The sequence below is a fragment of the Balaenoptera borealis genome (assembly GCF_965194805.1).
Source record: "Balaenoptera borealis genome assembly, chromosome: 8".
In the NCBI taxonomy this organism is placed as follows: domain Eukaryota; kingdom Metazoa; phylum Chordata; class Mammalia; order Artiodactyla; family Balaenopteridae; genus Balaenoptera; species Balaenoptera borealis.
In genome coordinates, this window is record NC_138865.1 from 88850512 (window position 1) to 88870092 (window position 19581).

At 52.1% G+C, this 19581-nt stretch overlaps 2 protein-coding genes and 2 pseudogenes across 4 annotated transcripts in view; 2 read left to right on the forward strand and 2 right to left on the reverse strand.

Moving 5' to 3' along the window:
* LOC309634268 (uncharacterized protein) overlaps positions 1-8503 on the reverse strand; it is a 145050-nt gene extending 136547 nt beyond the window's left edge. The window contains exon 1 of the mRNA XM_082404249.1: positions 8355-8503. The gene's annotated coding sequence lies outside the window, so the exon portion shown is untranslated. The remainder of the gene's footprint in view (positions 1-8354) is intronic.
* FOXE1 (forkhead box E1) lies at positions 7058-10396 on the forward strand. The gene has a single exon (XM_082404139.1). It carries the CDS (start codon positions 7881-7883, stop codon positions 9000-9002), a length of 1122 nt encoding a protein of 373 aa, XP_082260265.1. The 5' UTR covers positions 7058-7880; the 3' UTR covers positions 9003-10396.
* A 2240-nt stretch (positions 10397-12636) lies between these two features.
* Positions 12637-18372, forward strand: LOC309634271 (ribosomal protein eL22-like pseudogene; annotated as a pseudogene). The gene has a single exon. The product of its transcript is annotated as a ribosomal protein eL22-like pseudogene (transcript).
* LOC309634233 (nucleophosmin pseudogene) overlaps positions 18191-19581 on the reverse strand; it is a 30589-nt pseudogene continuing 29198 nt past the window's right edge. The window contains exon 2 of the transcript XR_014249592.1: positions 18191-18401. The product of XR_014249592.1 is annotated as a nucleophosmin pseudogene (transcript). The remainder of the gene's footprint in view (positions 18402-19581) is intronic.

Consider the following 19581-nt stretch of genomic DNA (forward strand, 5'->3'; position numbering starts at 1 on the left):
AGAAAAAAAAAGTAATAGAAGCCTGTAGATAGAAGCTATTGTATTATTCCACTGACCCAGAGCTAAGTTCCAGTAGTCCATTTGGTCCCAGGACCTGGGGCCAGTTTGGCCTGGCCAGGGCTCAAAGAAGACAAAGAGCCATGTACAACACCCACCAAGAGTGAGGCCCCCTAAAGGGACTCTCACCTCTTCCTTTCTCTTGGAGTATGTCCAAATCCATATCAGGAGGGTAAGCCCAGATCCCCTCATCATCCCCACGGCCCCTGGACTCCTACCCTACTGGGTGACAAGTAAGTGGATGGCTTCAGGACTAAAGAATATACCTCTGAATATGCCCAGCTCAATGTTGAAGCTTTCCCGAACCCTCCTGCCAAAAGGTTGGGCCAGATCTGCCTAGATAGAAACCAGGGCTGCATACAGATCCAATGCCCTAAGTTTCCAGGACACCAGGGAGAGAGGCTGCCCTGCGAAACACTCAGACTTCAGCCCAGTAGGGCCAAGCTGGCCCAACTGTGCCTCTCAGATGGCCCCAGAATCATCCCAGAGGCCTCCATACCTGAACCTAGGGTAGAAGATGCTGTTCTGAGTCTGAACCTTCCCTTAAGCCCTATCATCTGCGAGATCCCTACTTCTGGGCTCTTTTGCAGCTGCCCACCTGCCTAGATGGCATATCAAGTCATTATGCCTTCCAGATCCAGCACTCTGCCTGTTCTCCTGGATGTACCCCCAATACCCAGTTAGTGACAGGCCTGAGACTTGCCCCCAGGTCTCCTGATATGTTAGTGTATTTAATGTTCATAAAGTGCTTAAAACAGTGTCTGCACATAGAAGAGTTTTGCATGTGTTTGCAGTTAACAAAAGCAACCATCACAACTCTCTTATGACATTAATATTATCCCCATTTTATAGATCGAAAAACTGAGGTTCGGAGTGAATAAGTGGCCAAAGATAACACAGCTGGGAAGAGGTAGAGACAGGAACTGACCCAGGACTGACTCTAAGTAACTGGCTCTCATAGCAGAGCCACATTTTTCCTTGAGCCAGGCTCTGTGCTGGGGACCCGTGTGTCCAGTTGCAGGAAGCCATACTTCCTGCCACCAAGGAGCTCCCAGAGAAGAACAGAGACAGTCACATAACCAAATTACTACACCACAGAAATGTGTGACAAGTGCCAAAATCCAAACATGCTGGGGCAGGCCCAAAGAGGGTGTGTTTGACTTACTCAGGCAGATCAAGGAGGACTTCCCAGAAGAGGAGACATTTGAGCTGAGGTGGGCCAACTTTTCCAGCTTTTCCAGGCTGAGGGCAAGAATTTATGCGAGAGAACTGGAGAAGACTTGGCGGGGGGGGGGGGGGGGGGGCGGGGGGGGCGGGGAGGGCAGTCCTCTGAAGCTGGGGGCAGGGAAAACCAAGGAAGAGAGCAGGGGTGGGAAGGGGCTGCACTGTGTCCAAAGGGCCCTGAACTGCCAGGCCAGGCAAAGTGTACTTGATCTTGCCCTGGAGGAAGCAGAGGCATTGAGAGCCTTTGAGCAGCCAAGTGGCCCAGTTTGTGCAGAGACAAACAGCGGGAGTGCCCTGCTGGAGAGGACTGTTTGGAGCCTTAGATTTGTCCAGAAGGCTGGCGTGTATAACCTTGTGTTCCCCTCTTCCCCAGCCAGGCTCAGCAGAGCTGAGGGAGCTGAGGGCTTCAGAGGTGCTTGGGCAGAAAGGCTGAGGATCAGGACTCCCACACTCCAGGGTCCTCCTGGGTGAACCTGCGTCTGTCCCAGCCCTGCCACTGTCTGCACCATCCTCCAGGAGAGAAGAGGCTGATATGGGCAACGCAACCCTGGCTGAAGTGTACAGGCTCTCTTTTCGAGTGACTCCGGGGATACATGCCCAGAAAGGGAGGATACATTCAGGCCAAGGAGGCAAAAGGGCAGACGGTGAGATTAAGAAAGATATACACTCTCAGGCTAAAAAAGAGAAAGAAAGCCCAAAAAGCCCGAAGGAAAGAGACCAGAGGAGAGCTGGGCTGCCCACGCACGTGTGTGTCCAAGGACAAGTGTCTTCGGGCTCCCATGCTATTGCCCACCTGGCACTGTGGGCACTGAGCAACCAGCCAGCTGGGCTGGGTACCTGCCTGAGGCACTGTACCAAGCCCACGCACGTGTGTGTCCAAGGACAAGTGTCTTCGGGCTCCCATGCTATTGCCCACCTGGCACTGTGGGCACTGAGCAACCAGCCAGCTGGGCTGGGTACCTGCCTGAGGCACTGTACCAAGCTCTAACCACCCCTGTCCGCACCCACGTCCCCACCCCGGGAGCCTGGACTGAGCTTGGGGCGAGGTGCCCTGATGGTCACAGTGCGGGGCAGGAGGAGAGGTCAAGGACTGGAATCAGAGGCCTGGGGCTCCGGGCGGAGCCTGGCCTGGGGAGGGGAGACAAGTCACTGTATCTTCCTGTACCTCAGGCGGTACTAGAATCCAGTCTAGTGCGTTTCCCCTTTGAGAGGGAAAAGGGACTAATGAGAGGCCCTTTTGAGATTGTCTTGCAAACCATGAACTCTGCAGCCCGAAATGAACATTCACAATCTTCCCTGCTTCTCAGAGTCCCAAAGCTGTGCATAGAGCTCGGAATACCCAAGAAACCAGGATGCCCGATGATTCTAGAGGACTGCTCCTGCCCCCCAGGTCCTAGAATCTAACCGACTTGCGCCTGCTGGCCTCGCTGAGAATTCCCTGGGTCCTGCTCTCATCAACTCCGCTAGGGACCACGGCTTTCCCAGGAGAGTCCACTGCCACAGCCAGGCTCTCTCCCGCTCGGTGTGAGCGGACTAGGATCTTACCTTGCCTTCCTCAGTCCTTGGCTCAGGAACGCTCACTGAGCGCCTGAGGAAGCTCCGAGAAGCTAACCTGGGGGCGGGGGTAAGGCCCGGGCTCAGAGCCCGCTCGAACCCTGGCTCGCTGTGCGAGGTGGGACAAGTCCGCATCCTCTCGGAGTCGGCTTGCCCTTTTCACCGCAGCCGCGGAGCTCCTGGATGTCCCAGCAGGTTCCTGAGCTACCCATTCCGGGGCGAGATAACAGTGTTGGGAGGGGGCTCTGAGGCAGGGATTGGGAGCTTCCTTGAGGTGAACCGGGAGTCTGGTGGCAGGGTGCAAGCTAAGCGGGGTGATGGGAAGCAGAAGGATCCCCTCTCTGGGTCCCAGTTTCTCTGCCTGGTCCTGGGGTGATGATAATTCTCTGTTCACAGTATTTAAGTGAACCAATGGCGAGAAAGCGCTAGAAGCTGTGTTGCCCTGACCAAGCCCCGGGGATCCCTGCGCGTCGGTGGGAGCAGAAAAAAGCCACATCCACGCAGACTCGAAGACTGGAATACCCTCCCCACACACATTCTCCCTTCTAGGCGGGCAGAAAGCATTTTACTTTAATCAACCACTACTTCTTTGAGGGGGGGCATCTCATTTCCGCACATGAGTGGGAACGACTTGAATTTTCCCCAGCAGCTTGTCTTTTTTTCACAACCAAGTTTCACCCTGAAAACAATTAAAAAGACAAGAAGATAATGACGGGTTGGCGATGCACCCTACTCCATCCTCTTGACTCCCTGGAAGGGGGGGGGCGACAGGTAGGGAGTCCCCCACTTCACAGATGGGGAAACTGAGGCCTAAGAAGGGCAGCAGATAGCTCAAAGCCGCTGGGCCAGTAAATGAGCTAGCTGTAATCTGAGCTCTCACTCCGTGCCACTGCTGTGACTAGCGGCTGGGCAGTGTGTGACACAGGACCGACCCCCTTTTTGGCACTCTGAGGCCATACAGCCCACTGACCCTGACTGACTGCCCCAGAGTAATCCAAACGGAGGTCACTGTGTTCTGGCTGTGCCGAGATTCTTAGATCTGATTCGCAAGCATCTGGGCCTGGAGTTTCCACTGTCTCACCGTAAGGAGGTCTTTAAGCACAAGTGAGGCTCTGAGAACTCAGGAAAAGACAGAGAGGCTTCAGGGCCAGGAGGTAAGGAGCCTGAATAACCTGAGTTTCCCTTTCAGTGTAGAACCTCCTCTGCAAGACTTTAAGCAAGGCCCTTCAGCAATCTGGGTCTAGTTTCCTTCCAGCTTGGATTTCCAAGATTTCCTTAAGGAGAAGAGCAGGCTACCTCTGCATCTGCATGCAGGGGCATCTGGGTCAAGAGATATGGAGGAATTTTCCATGACTCCTTGGATCCCCTCCTTTATATTTACGAAACCCTCTGAGGGCACTTCAAAACTCGGTAAAGCAGTTAGGGGAAGAGCTACCAGCATCTTCTACAGATCACCAGCACTCCTCCCCTCCCCCCAAAATTTAACATAAAATAGCCTGTGAGGGGACAGGTTTTTCCAAAAGGTGCTGGGGATACATGCAGGGCTGAAGGCGGCTACAAAGAGGATGGAAATCACCCAGCACCCGCCTACATCAACACCAACCCACCGCTGCTGGACTAGAAGAATGATTTCCAAGGGACTGGGACCCACTCCACAGCTTACAAATGGTTCTCAATGGGGTCTGTTACCCCTAAACACGTTAAGGAGCACTGCACCAGGGAAGAGGGGAAGACTGGATGAGAGAAAGTGGAGGAAATGGCCTGGCACCGAGGGGATCTTTATGTATAGTTTTGATCCAAACGGGTGAATTGTCCCAGTTCACTCAAATCGTTTAATTCAAATTTTACATCATGGATTCATAGAATCTTCAAAGTACAGAATTTTGAAATGTGTTATTAGAATAAAACATTTATGGAATAGAATTTTTAGGATCCTTTGTTCATGAAAATCTTAGAATCATAATCTTAATAAATCTAATCTCAGGATGCTAAGGCTTGGTTTGTTGCACAGGTGTAGCTCAGTAGCCGCAAAGTTTGAGAAAAAGGATCAGTTGTCTACAATGGGTCCACAGTCACAAAACAATGAGGATCAAAATATCGTGAGACATGGAGGTTTCTAACCATAGTAATTGGAGCTTAAAAGTCTCTATCATAAAGTCATTAAAGCATATGGTCACAAATATTATAAGAATTATTAGATTATTTGAGTTATAAAATAGTGGATCTAGAACTAATATTTTAGAATTAAATAAGAAGAGAGATGTGGATTTAAAGGACCCAAATCTTCCAATCAGACATTCCTAGACAGGAATTCAAATTAAGTTATATGTACCTTAGAGCTGCAAAAATATCTAAAACCTAGAGAAACTACAACTCCCAGCAGTGGCATCATATTTTCAGGCACAAAATCTTACTCCCAGCATCTTAAAATATGAGGAATACGCTTTTACTCTCTGACCAGAAGCTTAAAGTCATAGGAATATAATCACAGTCAAATAATTTAGACTTCTGGTCATGGAATCTTAGAACTACAGAATCACATTATTTGATTTATGGATTCACGTTAGGACAGTGGTCCAAAATTTAACATTTGGAAATCTGAATGTTGGAAATACAGAGAACCACAAAATCCAGTATTAAAAGATTGCTATAATGTATCTGGTTAAAATGTTAAACTTTTTTTTTCCCTTTGAAAAAACGTAACAGGATGAAACCTGGATTTTCGCAGCTTCGTTACTTTGCTGGGAGGAAAGTAGGAAGGAAGGAAGCTGGTAGGTTTTTGAGCGAGTGAAAAGCCTCTCCCGTCTTTCGAGCATGAATCCGCTGAGGAAGGTCTTCATGCAAACCGTTCAATTTGATTCCACACCCGGGTCGCCGGAGCGAGGATCTTAACTCTTTGCCTCTTTCTTCCGAAGGCATTTGCCCAATGCTTGGCGGGGCTGAACCTGCCCGGAGCTCATCTCCACGAAGAACGCGACTAAAGCCCCTGAAGGCCGCCGCCCGCGCTCTCGCGGCTCTCTCCGCCCAGCCCTGCACACGCAGCCCCGCGGAAAGCTGCGTCTCGGCCGGAGCCTGAAATCCTAAGGGTAGAACGCCCCACCCCTGACACCCGCACATGCTTTCCCGCCCCCAGTTCTCAGAGGAGAAAATTCAGGGCTTGTGACCGGGAAGGGACAGGCCCAAAGTGTCCCTGCGAACCCAGACCTTAGGGGCCGCCGCCGCAGGGGGTCTTGAGCGAGGCCAAATCAGGCCTTAGGGAGCTGGCGGGAAACGAACTCCGAAACCGGACACCCACGAAGCGGACGGGTCCCGTCTGCCCGCCCCTTCCCCGGGAGACTCGCCCACCCAGAGCGCCCACAACCCCGGCCCCCACCTCTCGCAGCCCTCCGTCCCGCTGCGGGAAGGGGCTGCTCGGCTGCCCCCGGAGGTCTTGGGAGCCACTTGGAGCCTTCCTGGCTGGGCGAACTGGAGGAGAAGGTTGCCGCGAGAGGGCAGAAGCCTAGCCTCCATCCTCTTTAAGCTGTGTCACTCCACATCATATAGAGAGGGGTCCCGAGCCACCCAAAGATAAAAGATTGGAGGGCGGGGGGGTGGGGCGGGTGTTGCGGCCTTTCCCTAAATATCAGCAATTGAGATACAAAACCTCGGTACAGTGGAGGAACCTGGAACCCACCGAGGGAAAGTGGCTACCTCTGGTACATGTCGAGGAAACGCACTCCTACCAGAGACGCAGGCAGGTGTGAGGTTCGGCTAAGCTGCGAAGTCGCGGTGGAACCGTGGCAAGTCACCTCCTCTATCGGACCTAGGAATCCTGCCTGAAAGATGAGGGACTGGATGGGGAATGGCCAGGGCAGCCTTGAGTTGGGGTTTGAAAATAAATCATCCTTGAAAGACCTTGGAAGCCAGTCACCTGGAGTGTCTTCTCCCTTCCTCGTCCCCCACCCTCAAGAACCAAGCGCCCCTCAGCCAATTCTCACCCTCTCCAGCCAAAAAAGGTGAGGCGAGCCCTTCCTTTCACCTGCGGGTCCCAGCCTTCTATAGAGGCTGGTAAAGTCCCGAAGCGCTGAGTTCGGGCGCCGAGGTCTCCAGAGACAGTTCCTGGCCTCTCCCGACCTCAGTCTCCCCGTCGGCGCGCAGAGGACCGGCCCAGGAGACCTCCAAGGGACCTCCATGCTCAGATCGTGTGGTGTACCCGCCGCGCCGCCACAGCATCTCCTACCTGGGGAGGTGCGCCGAGGCCCAGGGGGCGGGCAGTCGGGGGGCGGGCGGGGAACGGGCACCGCCCCAAGCTTCCTGGCGCCTTTAAGGAGGAGAAACCCGCAGAGGGAGGAGCCGGTCCGGGTGTGTGCAGGGAAGCGCCTCGCCAGCGGTCTTGGCGGCTTGAGGCCAACCCTGCGGAGAGGAACAGTCGCCGGCCACCCCGCCTGGCCCGCGCCGCAACCTCGCCGCCGTCGCCTTGCCTCGCCTCCTTGCCCTCCGCGCCTTCGGCGGCCCCGGCCGCAGGGGCGCCGCCTAGGCGGCCCCCACCAGAGTGTCCCCACGCCTGCACTAACTGCTCTCGTTTCAGACCTTGGGGCCCGCAGCCTCCTCTGCGCTCAGGACCTCGACGGTTATCCTCAGATCAGCAGGAAGCCCAGAACTGATGCAGGCGCTCCAGCCCAGGACCAATTCCAGACCCCGTGACCTCCTGGCACCAGCGCGCAAAGGACACTTCAGCCTGCGACAAGAGCCTCGTCCGGGTCCCAACGTCGCTGCTGGCGCCTGACTTCGAGCTCCAGAACACGAGCAGAGCCGTCGGTGGGCGGGACACTCTTGAGCCTCTGTCCGCACTGAGCCAGCCCGGAAACTACGGGCGCCAAAGCTCCTGGGCGCCCCTGCCAGGAAAGCTGTGCTCCCGGTGCCAGCTGCGAGGACACCCTGAACTCTCTGCAGAGGGCCCCAGCGTCGGTTCCCGTTACCCTGCGTCCCGGGCCCAGCAGCTCCCAGACCCGCCCCCGACCCTCGACAGCAGCGGGGACGCCCCAGGGACGCGGGACGGCTGCGCCATGACGGCGGAGAGCGGGCCGCCACCGCCGCCGCCGCCGCAGCCGGAGGCGCTGGCGGCCGTGAAGGAGGAGCGCGGTGAGGCGGGGGCCGGGGTCCCCGCAGAGGCCGCGGGTCGCGGCGCTGGCGGGCGGCGGCGGAAGCGCCCCCTGCAGCGTGGGAAGCCGCCCTACAGCTATATTGCGCTCATTGCCATGGCCATCGCGCACGCGCCGGAGCGCCGCCTCACGCTGGGCGGCATCTACAAGTTCATCACCGAGCGTTTCCCCTTCTACCGCGACAACCCCAAAAAGTGGCAGAACAGCATCCGCCACAACCTCACACTCAACGACTGCTTCCTCAAGATCCCGCGCGAGGCCGGCCGCCCGGGCAAGGGCAACTACTGGGCACTCGACCCCAACGCCGAGGACATGTTCGAGAGCGGCAGCTTCCTGCGCCGCCGCAAGCGCTTCAAGCGCTCTGATCTCTCCACTTACCCGGCTTACATGCACGACGCGGCCGCCGCTGCGGCTGCTGCCGCGGCCGCTGCCGCTGCCGCCATTTTCCCGGGCGGGGTGCCCGCTGCGCGCCCGCCTTACCCGGGCGCCGTCTATGCAGGCTATGCCCCGCCGTCGCTCGCCGCGCCGCCCCCGGTCTACTACCCGGCTGCGTCCCCAGGCCCGTGCCGCGTCTTCGGCCTGGTGCCTGAGCGGCCGCTCAGCCCAGAACTGGGCCCCGCGCCGTCAGGGCCCTCCGGTTCCTGCGCCTTTGCCTCGGCCGGCGCCTCTGCCACTACCACCGCTTACCAGCCCTCAGGCTGCGCCGTCGCCCGACCTGCCAACACTTCCGCCTATGCGGCCGCCTACGCGGGCCCAGACGGCGCGTACTCGCAAGGGGCCGGCAGCGCCCTCTTCGCAGCGGCTGGCCGGTTGGCCGGGCCCGCTTCGCCCCCCGCGGGTGGCAGCAGTGGCGGCGTCGAGACTGCAGTGGACTTCTATGGGCGCACATCGCCCGGCCAGTTCGGAGCACTGGGGCCCTGCTACAATCCTGGTGGGCAGCTCGGAGGGGGCAATGGAGGCGCCTACCACGCTCGCCATGCGGCTGCCTATCCAGGCGGAGCGGATCGGTTTGTGTCCGCCATGTGAGCCGAGCGTACAGGCGAAAATTCATAGATACCTCGACTGCCTTTACGAACTCAGTATTCACGAAACCTGAGGACAGGACTGGAGAGAGGATCGAGTTGAAAGCCACATAGGAGGGACCGAGCCGGAGGTTCAGGCGCAGCCTCCTGGTGCACCGTGTACACACCGGTTCGCTTTGAAAATGGGAGGAGGTGGGGAGAGGCATCCTCGGCCCACGGACTGAGACAATGGACCCTCACTGAGGCGAAGCTCCAAAGGTCGTGCCTTTCTGACATTCTACCGGGGAGGGTCCTTGGCTCTAAAGGAGGCACAACGTAGTGTCTACACCAGAGGCTAAGGGAATTGTGGAGAATCACATGACTTCACTCTTCCCCGTACTTACCAAAACTCGGGTCTTTTTACAACAGTTCCATCTCTTGTGCCTTTGACTACGTTATTACAATAAAAGGCTCCGATAGTGTCTTCCTACTTAAGGTGAGGAGGACAAATTCGCAAAAGAAGTAACCATTTTTTTTAATGGGAAAGATCTCTGCTTCGCTTGACCAGGGGCTGCTTTTCCCTGCCTCTGAGAACTGCAGACCTGGCTCTGAGTCTGGACGGTGCCCCAGTGCCACAGTGTAACCCAGTTCCATCACTCACACCCCCAGTTTTCCCATCTATAATACAAGAGGGCTGCAGAATTCAACCGTCCCCCATATGATCTTTAAGGGCCCATCATGGTTGTTGCATATCTGGCAGCATGGGTGGGCCACCCAGGGCCTAACCCTATTCCAAGGAATGGAAACAGAGCTCATGACAAGCATCTCTGGATTACCTCCAGGCACCGGTTATATCATAATTTCGTGAATCTTTTGAGCATGATGTGCTGATCATTTGGCAGCTATTACTGCTGGGTCCTAAGTGCGGTTTTCCATTGAGGCAGGTAGAAATACATTTGTCCATTGCCCACGCTTTCTTTTCATCAAGCAGCCTGGGACCCAATGGGTGAACTAAAATTCAAAGAGATGACCGGACTCAAGGGAGCCTGTTGATGACAGTTTTCATTTTGTTGGGCTGGCTCTTCCATCCCTGGTACCCTCTGCCGTACCTTGGCAGCCTCCTCATGCAAAAAAGAAAGAGAAAAATTAATTGGGGCCATCAGTTAAGTAAGCTTTAGAAAGAAACTGGTGTTTAACTTTGCTTTGTATCCTTTATTTGTTTCAAGCAACAAGCTGACCAAAATCAGAAAGAAAAAAAAAATCCAACCATTTCCCCACCTTTCTCTCGAGAAATCTTGTAAGTTTCGATTCTGTAGCAAAACTTTCTTGCATTAAATATTTCAGAGGCTCGGTGTGCAGCTTTCAGATAAACCTGAGTGTTCAGATGAACTGTTTTAATAAAGATCTTTGAGCAAGTGAGTTTTGACAAGAGAAATGCAGCCTCTTTCTGCAGAGTTAATTTGCTAGGGAAGAGTTGGGGGGTGAGAAAGAAGACTGAAAACCACTGGTAATTTTTATTTTTAATTCTGGGGATTGCACTATCCTGTTCACAAAGACATGTGAATGTGATTCAGTCCAGACGGGTATTTGTCTAAATAAGTGCTGCCCAATAGAAATATAATGTAATCTGCCTGTGTAATTAAAATTTTTCTGGTAGCTGCATTAATTTAAAAAAAAACAGGTGAGATTAACTAATAATATATTGTATTTAACCCAATTTAATGTCCAAACCATCATTTCAACATATAATCAATATAAAAGTTGTTGAGATACTTTTTTCATACCAAGTCTTTAAAATCTGGAGTGTATTTTACACTTACAGGTCATCTGTTTGGACTAGCCACAGCCAAGTGCACAGTAGCAGTGTGTGGCTCATGGCTACTGTATTAGACGGTACATGTCTAGATGTTGGTCCTTCCTGACTTTGATGGTGGTAAATGACCACCTGGAGGAGGGGGCAGCTGCAGCACTGACACTATTGCTAGTGGGTCCAGATTTCAGACCCAGCCCTGTGACCCTGGCAGAATCTAGGTGTTAGGCCTCCCTTATCTCTGTATGGATCCTTGCAGGTTGAAATTCAAAGGTTCTCCGTGTGCAGCTAGACAGTATGGCTCTCCCAGGCAGAAATCAGGATGCCTTGCCTCGTTGGCACTGGCCAGAAATTGAAAGCCCTCCACCCAGAGGTTTTGTCTTTGTCTTCCTAAAGCCCAGCTGGGGGATTGGGGCTGGAAAAGGGCAGTCTATGCGCCCAGTTAATGCAGCGGTTGAGCCCTTCTCTTGGTGTTTTAATTACCAAGTCCAATGCTTTGACAGCGCCATTAACGTTAATCCAGTCCTTTCCCTAGTGTCCTCATTTGTGAATGGGAATTTGTGACCCCTCCCTCAGAGTCCACCTGAAGTTAAACGAGTCAAGAGGGATAGAAACGCTTTGTAAACTGTAAAACGCCGGGCACACGAGGGAAGAAGGTTTTAACATTTAAGCGCCGCCTTATCCGGAAGTCTCCTGGAGCGTCGCGGTAAAGCCGGGGGAACAAGAAAGACAGGGAGGGAAAGCGCACGCGTCTTCGCCCCCAGCTCTCCTTGTCAACTGGGACGACAGGTGAGATCGACCAGGGTCTGTGCCCTGAGAGAGGGGACGCTGCGAGGAGGGAACTGGGTATACAGCAGGAGCCAGGAGAGACAGCGAGACCCTCGAGGTGTTGAGGAGAGAGCGTCAGCCCTTCTCGGCCTCCTGCCGGCCGGCGACACCCAAAGCTAGCGCGCCACCCGGCCGGGCCAGAAAGGACGCTGCGCAGGCGAGGGAGCGCCGCCCTTCATTCACAGCCGGGCCGGGCGGACCCTCCAGTCCGCGGGACTCTAGGACATCGAGAACATTCACTGATGCGTCTTGGGACAATCCAACTCTCCGAATCCCCAAACCGTGAAATAGAACCTCCCCGGCTCCCCGTCTAGGGGCTCAGAGACCGGAGGTGCGTTTCTCTTTTTCTTCTTCCTGTCTTGAATCCAGAGAAATCGTTTGCGCGTCTCTGAGCCCTGCACCCCGCCGCGTCGTGTGCAGGGCGCCCCCCCACACACACACAACCCCGGGTCTGTAATTAGATGCGTTCTTCCCTAATTGCCCAAGGCTCGTTAGAATTCGCCCCAGAGCTGTAACATTTTCTTTCAAATTAACTTTGCTTGCAATTAAGCTTAGGAAACCAGCAACAAAAGCAGACTTGGCCCGAGGTCGTTTACTACGAAAACGGATTAGGGAAATTTCTGCCCCAGTTTTAAGGGGAAAGATTCCTGCGGCCAGAGCTTTGGGGGAAGAGTTCCCACAGCTGAGGCCAAGTGGGAGGAGGAAGCTGCTTGCGGCGGTTGTGGATGGTGACGGCATTGGCCTTCCTCCTCATCTCGGTGATTCGTGCGCCAGAAGAAGTGAGGGTAACCTCGCTGAAAGGAATTCCGGAGGGTTTGGGCTGAATTACACACCTTGACTTGAAGCTGCTGCACATAGTTACAGTTCATCCAGCACGCTCATAAACATAATCTCATTTACTAAGAACTCTGTGAGAATTTTTTCATTAAAATTAATTTTTTTCTTATTACAAAATTGGTATACGTTCATTGTAAAAAACAAACAAAAAATACAACTTAAAAAGAAGAATCAAAGGAACCCATAGTTCGTCCAGAGAAAACACAGCAAACACCTCAGTGAGTATCTTTTCTAGTTTTCGTTTTTGTTTTTCCTTTGCAAGAGGCCTGAGCCTCAACTCTGTCACTAAAATACTGTGAGATCTTGAACAAGCTCCTTCCTGCACTGTGTAGGCCTCAGTTTCACCATCTACAAAGCTGGGTGGCAGGTCCCCTTTCACCCTCACAAACTCCCCTTTTTTTGGTCATTTGAATCCAGGATGCACTTCTCCAAGCGCCAGTAGAGAAGCTGAGAGCAGGAGGCTTGCCCTCCCTGCTGTTTTGCACAAGACATTAAGGCCCTGAGGCCTTGAAGCTCTAAGTGTGGGCCACAGACTAGCTGCATGGGCATCCCCTGAGAGCTTGCTAGAAATGCAGACTCTCAGGCTCTACCCAGATCTCCTGAACCAGAACCTGCAATTCAACAAGACCTCAAGTGATTCATATGCCCTGGGCAGAGAGGCAGAGCTTTAGAGAAGTGGGGTGGGGGTGGAGGACGTGTTATGTTGTTGAAATCAGAGATCCCAGAATAACTTCCAGAAGGCTCCTGTTTCTCAGCAAGAACCCCAACCGGAGATGGCTGCAGAGAGAAGAGATGGCTAGGGTGGAGCCCTTCACCTCCTCCCTTGGGTGTGCTTTACAGTCTTGGAATCCTAACCCTTAGAATGCATCTCACCTCATGTTCCCTGTCTGATAGGTGACCATGACCATGACATTCACTGAGAGTGTATCTGAAACCATCTTGAAAGCTGGACTGTCAGAGCCGGAGCAGGAACCCAAACTCCTGACTCCCTGCTGAGCCACTTTGGGGACCTTGGGTTCTGGTCTCTGTACCCTCCATAAGCAGCAGTCATTTGCCCAAGTATGGATTAAACTTGGCAACTTCAACCCCAAGTCTGGGCTTGTTGGGGTTTAGGAGAAAAATAAAGCTCTCTTCTCAGCAGGAAGAGGCCCCCACCTCTGAGTCCATCTGGGCTGAAGGATCCTCCAGTAGAGCATTTAAGTACCCCTCTGACAGCCTACGATCCTGGGAATCCTAATGAATCCTCCCCCACCCCAAACACCCACACCTTTCTGGAGAATTTGGTTTCTGTGCTCATCCTGCTCCTGAGCAGTGCTGACTCCTGGGTGGGGGTCGGCATGACAGGACAACTAGCCGAAAAAAGTCCCTGATGATAAGGAGCATGTACCAGACTGGGCTCTCTTCCCAGGATCACATAGCAACTCAGTGGAAGAACCAGGACTGTCATCTCAGTGCTCACATGAGTTTTCAATAATAGGAATAAATAGGAATACCATGCGTGCGTATAGAGCTTCTATAGAGCTAAAGGGGCACAGGACTTACCCAACATCTCATAGTGTCCAAGCCTGGCTAGAACTTATGCCTCCCTCAAGGGAGACTGCATTTGATTATCACCCTCATAAAAGGCAGTGTGGAAATGGAAGTAATCAGACGGGGGGTGGTGAAGGTGGGGGTTGAGGGATGGGGAAGGAGTGCAGCTGCGGGAGGGCCCTCCATTGTATGGATGGGTAAACTGAGCCTGGGATCAGTTAAATAAATAGCTTAGAACCACCCAAAGGGAAAGCAGTGTGACTGGTGCTTTTCAGCCCAAACTGAGCAGTGAACTAAAGGAAAAGCAGGACCAACAGGTTGGGTGCAGTGAGGATAGGAGGTCTTTAACAAGTTTGGTGCCTGTCCCTACCCTCCTTCCAGCGTCTTCTTTCCGGGCTGAGGCCAAAGCCAGCCTTTGCAGAGCTCCTGTGGTGGAAAGGATGACTGCTCCCTATGGAGCTCCCCATGCCCCTCTGCCAGCCCCACAACCCCTCTTCTGAGAGCTGAGGCTCAAATTTCCAGCTCAGCCCAGAAGGGTTAACCTGGTGCAGAAGCACGTAGTCAGAGAGGCCCTGGGGATCAACTGTCAGCCCCTCCCAGGATGAGGAAGGGATTGAGAGGCGGAATCAGGGTGGATCTCAGCCCTGGTGCACAGCACTGGCTTATCTCACTATCTGAGAACCTGGAGCGGCTTCTCCCAGGAGTGTGGGCAGAGCAGAGCCCCAGCTATGATTTTTCAGGCGTGGAGGCATTCAACAACCAGAGATAACGTGTGAGAAGCACAGCCTCATAGAGCCTAACTCTTGCCTCTGCTCTCAACCCCCAGCAGCTGGCCAAGCCCTCCCCATGGATGCTCCTGCCTCCTCCCTCCCTTCTGCCCCCACTGCCAGCCTCACTTCCTGAACCTGAGCTCCAGTCCTATGGGAGCAGGCTCCCTGCTGTCTGCAACAGAAAGCCCAAACTCCTCACCTGGCACTTGGGGCCCTCCATTATCCTTATGCCAACCCTCTTCCCAGCCTCATCTCCCATAGTTGCCCTTCCTACACATCTAGCCTCTAGCCAACGCCCCACTTGCTGTTCCCAGACTCCCCTGTGTGTTCCTGTCACCATGAATTTGCTCTGACCATTACCTCTCTAGGAACCCCCTAACCCCATCTTGCACGTCTAAGGCCACCAACCCAGTAGGAGGCTCCATCGTCTCTCTCCTGGATCACAGCACCAGCCTCCTAACAGGGCTCCCTGCTCCCTCCACTGCTCTCCTCAGTCATTCCCCACAGCAGCCAATGTGTGATTCAGCTCAAACATCAACAGATCATGTCACTCTCTCGCAGAGGTCCAGACCTCAGGACAAGGGAGTGAGATTAGGAGCTTGGCATGTTTGTGAGCAGTTCCATGAAGGGTTTCTTACACTATGAGAAAATTAATATGAGCACTTTCAAAATTTCCCCCTCCCATGTAACACTTTCCTTTTATCCTAAATTTCATCAAAGCTTCATAATTAACCTTGTGTGAAGTGGGGTGTGCCCACATTTTTCCTGTACCCATGCTCAAAAGAAAGAACAATGTCTTATCATGGGGATTGGGCACAGGGGTCTTGATGGTAGAGCTGAGATGGAGCATCTTGAGGACAACCATATAGTGGACAACTCTGGACAGAAGTAAAACAATACACTCTCTGGCATATTCAAGAAGAAGTTGTGCCAGACTGCTAGTTGTCTACCCAGCCATTTTCTCCCCTTCTTCTCTGCTCACAAGACCCTGATTTTGTTCAGGTTGCAGTTGGTCATGTGTTTTAGGGGAAGTCTTACCCCTTGGAGTATCCACCGGCTCAATCTGGACTTGTCTAAGGTAAACGTGGTGATGATTCCATCACTCTTGCCAGTGATTATTGAGAAACAGGCACAGGATACTTTCCAGGCCAATGAGATGTCCAGAAAAGTCTGCTCAGGGCTTCTGGGAAATATTTCTTTGTTCTTAAAGAGACAGGGGGAGAGCAATAGCCATTTTCTTCCTCTTAATGTTGTTAGAGTGTGACTCCTGGAAGTGTGACAGACATGTTGGGCTCGGAGGGTACCAGCCTAAGAGAACAAGCCAACCTGCTTAGGATGGCAGAGCCAAAAGGTGGGAATAACCTGGGGGCCTGATGATATCACTGAGCTGCTGAAAGAACCAACCCTGGAACAATTCTTTACACCTGTGGGCGATAACAAACGTCCTCTAAGTTTAAGCCTCTTATCTTTGGGCTCTGTGTTACTTGCAGCCAAATGCATCCTAACTAATAAAGAAGGTGACCTTTATGGAGCAGGAAAAAATTGATTCTTGGTTTTCCCTTTGAGATTTCCTTTGCCATTCTTATTTAAAAAAAAAATACAGCTGAAAAATTATCTAGTCCCACCCCTTGTTTTATAGAAGGAAAAAACAAGGACCAGAGTAGGTAACTTTCCACGGTTGTACAATGAGCTAACATCTTAGGCCCTTGTCCAGGGCTCTCACCACACCTTTGCTCTTCCCCAGCTTCAAGTGGCTCAGCAGTGGCACAGCTGACTAAGGTAACCCTGACATTACCCAAGAGAGGCTGTGTTCAGGGTGTACCAAGCGCTTCCACATATGTTATCCTTTGGATCTTCACAACTGCCCTGGGAAGTAGCAGGTTTCAGGTGTATTTTTTTCAGATGAGAAAACTGAGGTCCAAGAAAAGAGGACAAGCTCAAGGTCACAGACCTTTGCCTGAGAGGGATTCAACCCAGGTGTAACAAAGTTCACAGCAAAATGAATCAAACATGAGGATTTTTCCTTCCTGGATATGGGAATCAGGAGACTTGCGTGTTGGTTTTGACTGCAGCTCTGGGGAAATCCTCTCTCTTTGGGCCTCTAAGTAGGGTGGATCTTCCACATGTCCCTGACTTACCTCCACAGGGCGTGTGAGGCTTAAAGATAATGTCTGCAAAGTGTGTGGATCTGCTTGCTTCAGATCCTACAAAGTAGGATGGTTAGTGCCAAAGCTGAAGGGGACTGGCTGTTGCTTAAAACAAGCTCTACCATCGTGGGCCTCTTTTCACCCTCCTATCACCCCACCCTGACCCTCCCAGCTTCAGCCAGCATTGGTCCCACCAAGGCGAAAGCTGCAGGAGCAGGCCCGTAGTTTACAGAACACCTGGGAGAGGCTGTGGGTAGCTGGGTAATTTCCAAATTAGTTGTAGGAGAAACCTAACAAAACAATCTGCAGGCTAAGCATCCGGGGAGCTCTCTGTGAGACTGACAGCCTGGAATCCAGCAAGTACAATGCACCGACCACAGGCGGGAGGGCCCTTCTTCCTTGGCGGGAGGAGGGCTGACTTACTTCCAGCAGGGGCCCGTCTGGGCCTGCAGCTGGCCTGATAGGAGAGCAAAACCCCAGAACTGAAACAGGCTTTCCACCCAAATTCCAAACTATAATGAATATAAACGACTTTCCCGAAACGCTACTGCAAGGTTGGCGGGCCAGTGAGTTACATGCCCTGGCAGACACCTCACTTCTCAGCAAGGGGCTTTCAGGTCTCATTTTGAAGGTTTCCTCCTGAATCCATCCTCAGGAAACCTGGGCTGTGCCCCCACTACCCCTTGTAGGCTACACACAAATGCACGAAATGAACCTGGAGTCTGATATACTGTTAGTAATGGTCAAATCTGAACATTGTTTGGTACTTTCCTATTTTCTGAGAGGCTGCCTGCCTTCGTCAGAAAAGCACTGGTTCAAGTCCTGGCTCTGGTACCAGGGCAAGTCTCAGCCTAAACTTCCCCAGCAATAACATGGGTGCAACAGTGCCTTCCCTCTCTGATACCAGTCACAATGGGTAAGCTGGTGGGAGATAGTGACCATGAACTATAAGAAATGGTAGGAGCAGTTTGAAACCAGGCAACTGGGCACCAGAGCTTCTAGGTGATAACACTTTGCATCATGAGGCTCCTGGTTCAGAGAAGCACTAGGCTAGAAGTCAAAAGACTCAGGGCTGCTCTCTGATCGCACGGACAGCCTTCAAGATGGTGCCGAAGAAAGACAAGAAGCCTAAGAAGTCAACCTGGAAGTTTAGTTTGGATCTTACTCATCCTGGAGAAGATGGAGTTTTTGATTCTGGAAATTCTGAACAGTTTCTACATGAGAAAGTTAAAGTTTTTCCAGGAAAAACTGGAAATCTTGGGAATGTTGTTCACATTAAAGGCTTCAAGAATAAAATCATGGTTGTTTCTGAGGAACAATTCTCTAAAAGGTATTTGGAACATCTTACCAAGAAATACCTTAAAAAGAAAATCTTGGTGATCGGCTTCGGGGGTTGCATCTGAGGAGGAGACTTATGAACTTCGTTACTTCCAGATGAGTCAAGATGAAGATGGATCTGAGTCGGAGGAGTAGTGAAGCCATCCCTTATAGGCCTCGGCTTGCTGATAAAACAAATGAAGCATACAAGACAAAGAAACATCTAGAAATTGACCCTTAGATTATCAGTGAATGAAAAACACTGTACTCTGTTATGTTAAGCATTCATCTCTTTAGGTGTATGCTGTTTACATGGTTCTTTAATACTTTCTATAAGCAATATTTAAATAACTTATAGCTAGTGGAATTTTTTCCAGTTTTTCTGAAATGTATTGCTTTTAAAAATGTCCTCGAGTTAAAGTGTATAGTGTAGTATAGGAAAAAATGAAGCACAATTTTGGGTATAACTTTAGATAATAAAATATTTAAAATTAAAAAAAAAAGAAGATTCGGGGCCTCACCCCTCCACAGCCACCAACTTTGTGCGTGACCTTGAATGAGTCCCTTGCCTTCGGCAGTCTCATCTATACACTGGGTAGATGTGTGTGCCTGGGGGTGATCAGATGGACTCCAGTGTCCCTTTAGCATAACCTTTGGTGAATCTGAGTCCCCCTCCCCTGAACGCAAACATGAGAATGGAATAGCATAATATGAAAGTTTCTGTAAACTGTAGTGTGATAGTTTATTTCCAAGCCCTTCCATGTCTTTATCTCATGAAGTTCTCAAAACAACCTCAAAGTGATCGGGGGTGAAGTGAAATGGGGGAAGTTTTACTGCAATAGTGTTTATAGCATGGGGCGCTAAAGCCCAAAGAGGGGTCACCAGCAATTTCGATGGAGCCCACACTAGACTTGGGACACCAGGCTCTGACCCAGTGCTTTTGCAGTTACACTGTGTGAATTATTACAAATGAATGGGTACCCACAGCACTTTAATGCTGTGCCTGGCATTGTGCCTTGCCTGCGGTGGGTGCTCACAGCATGCAGACCTAGGAAAGTGGCTTGGTAGTAAGAAGTCTGAGAGCCAACCCCCACCTTGGTTACTCAGCCTGGGTCCAGGGGGGCTTAGGATTAGTACACAACCAGATCTGGGCCCAATCTTACAGGCTGCTCAGACCCAGAGTTCTCAGACATAGCCTGGGTCCCCAAGCCCCTGCCCTCCGTCCACAACCTATTATGTTCACCTTCTAGATAGCTGATGGTTATCCCAGGCCTCATGTGCCTCATACACCATCTGTCCCTCCCACCTGCCCCATAGGGTCACACACTATGGCTCCCAGTGATCACCCCTCCTGGTATTCACAGC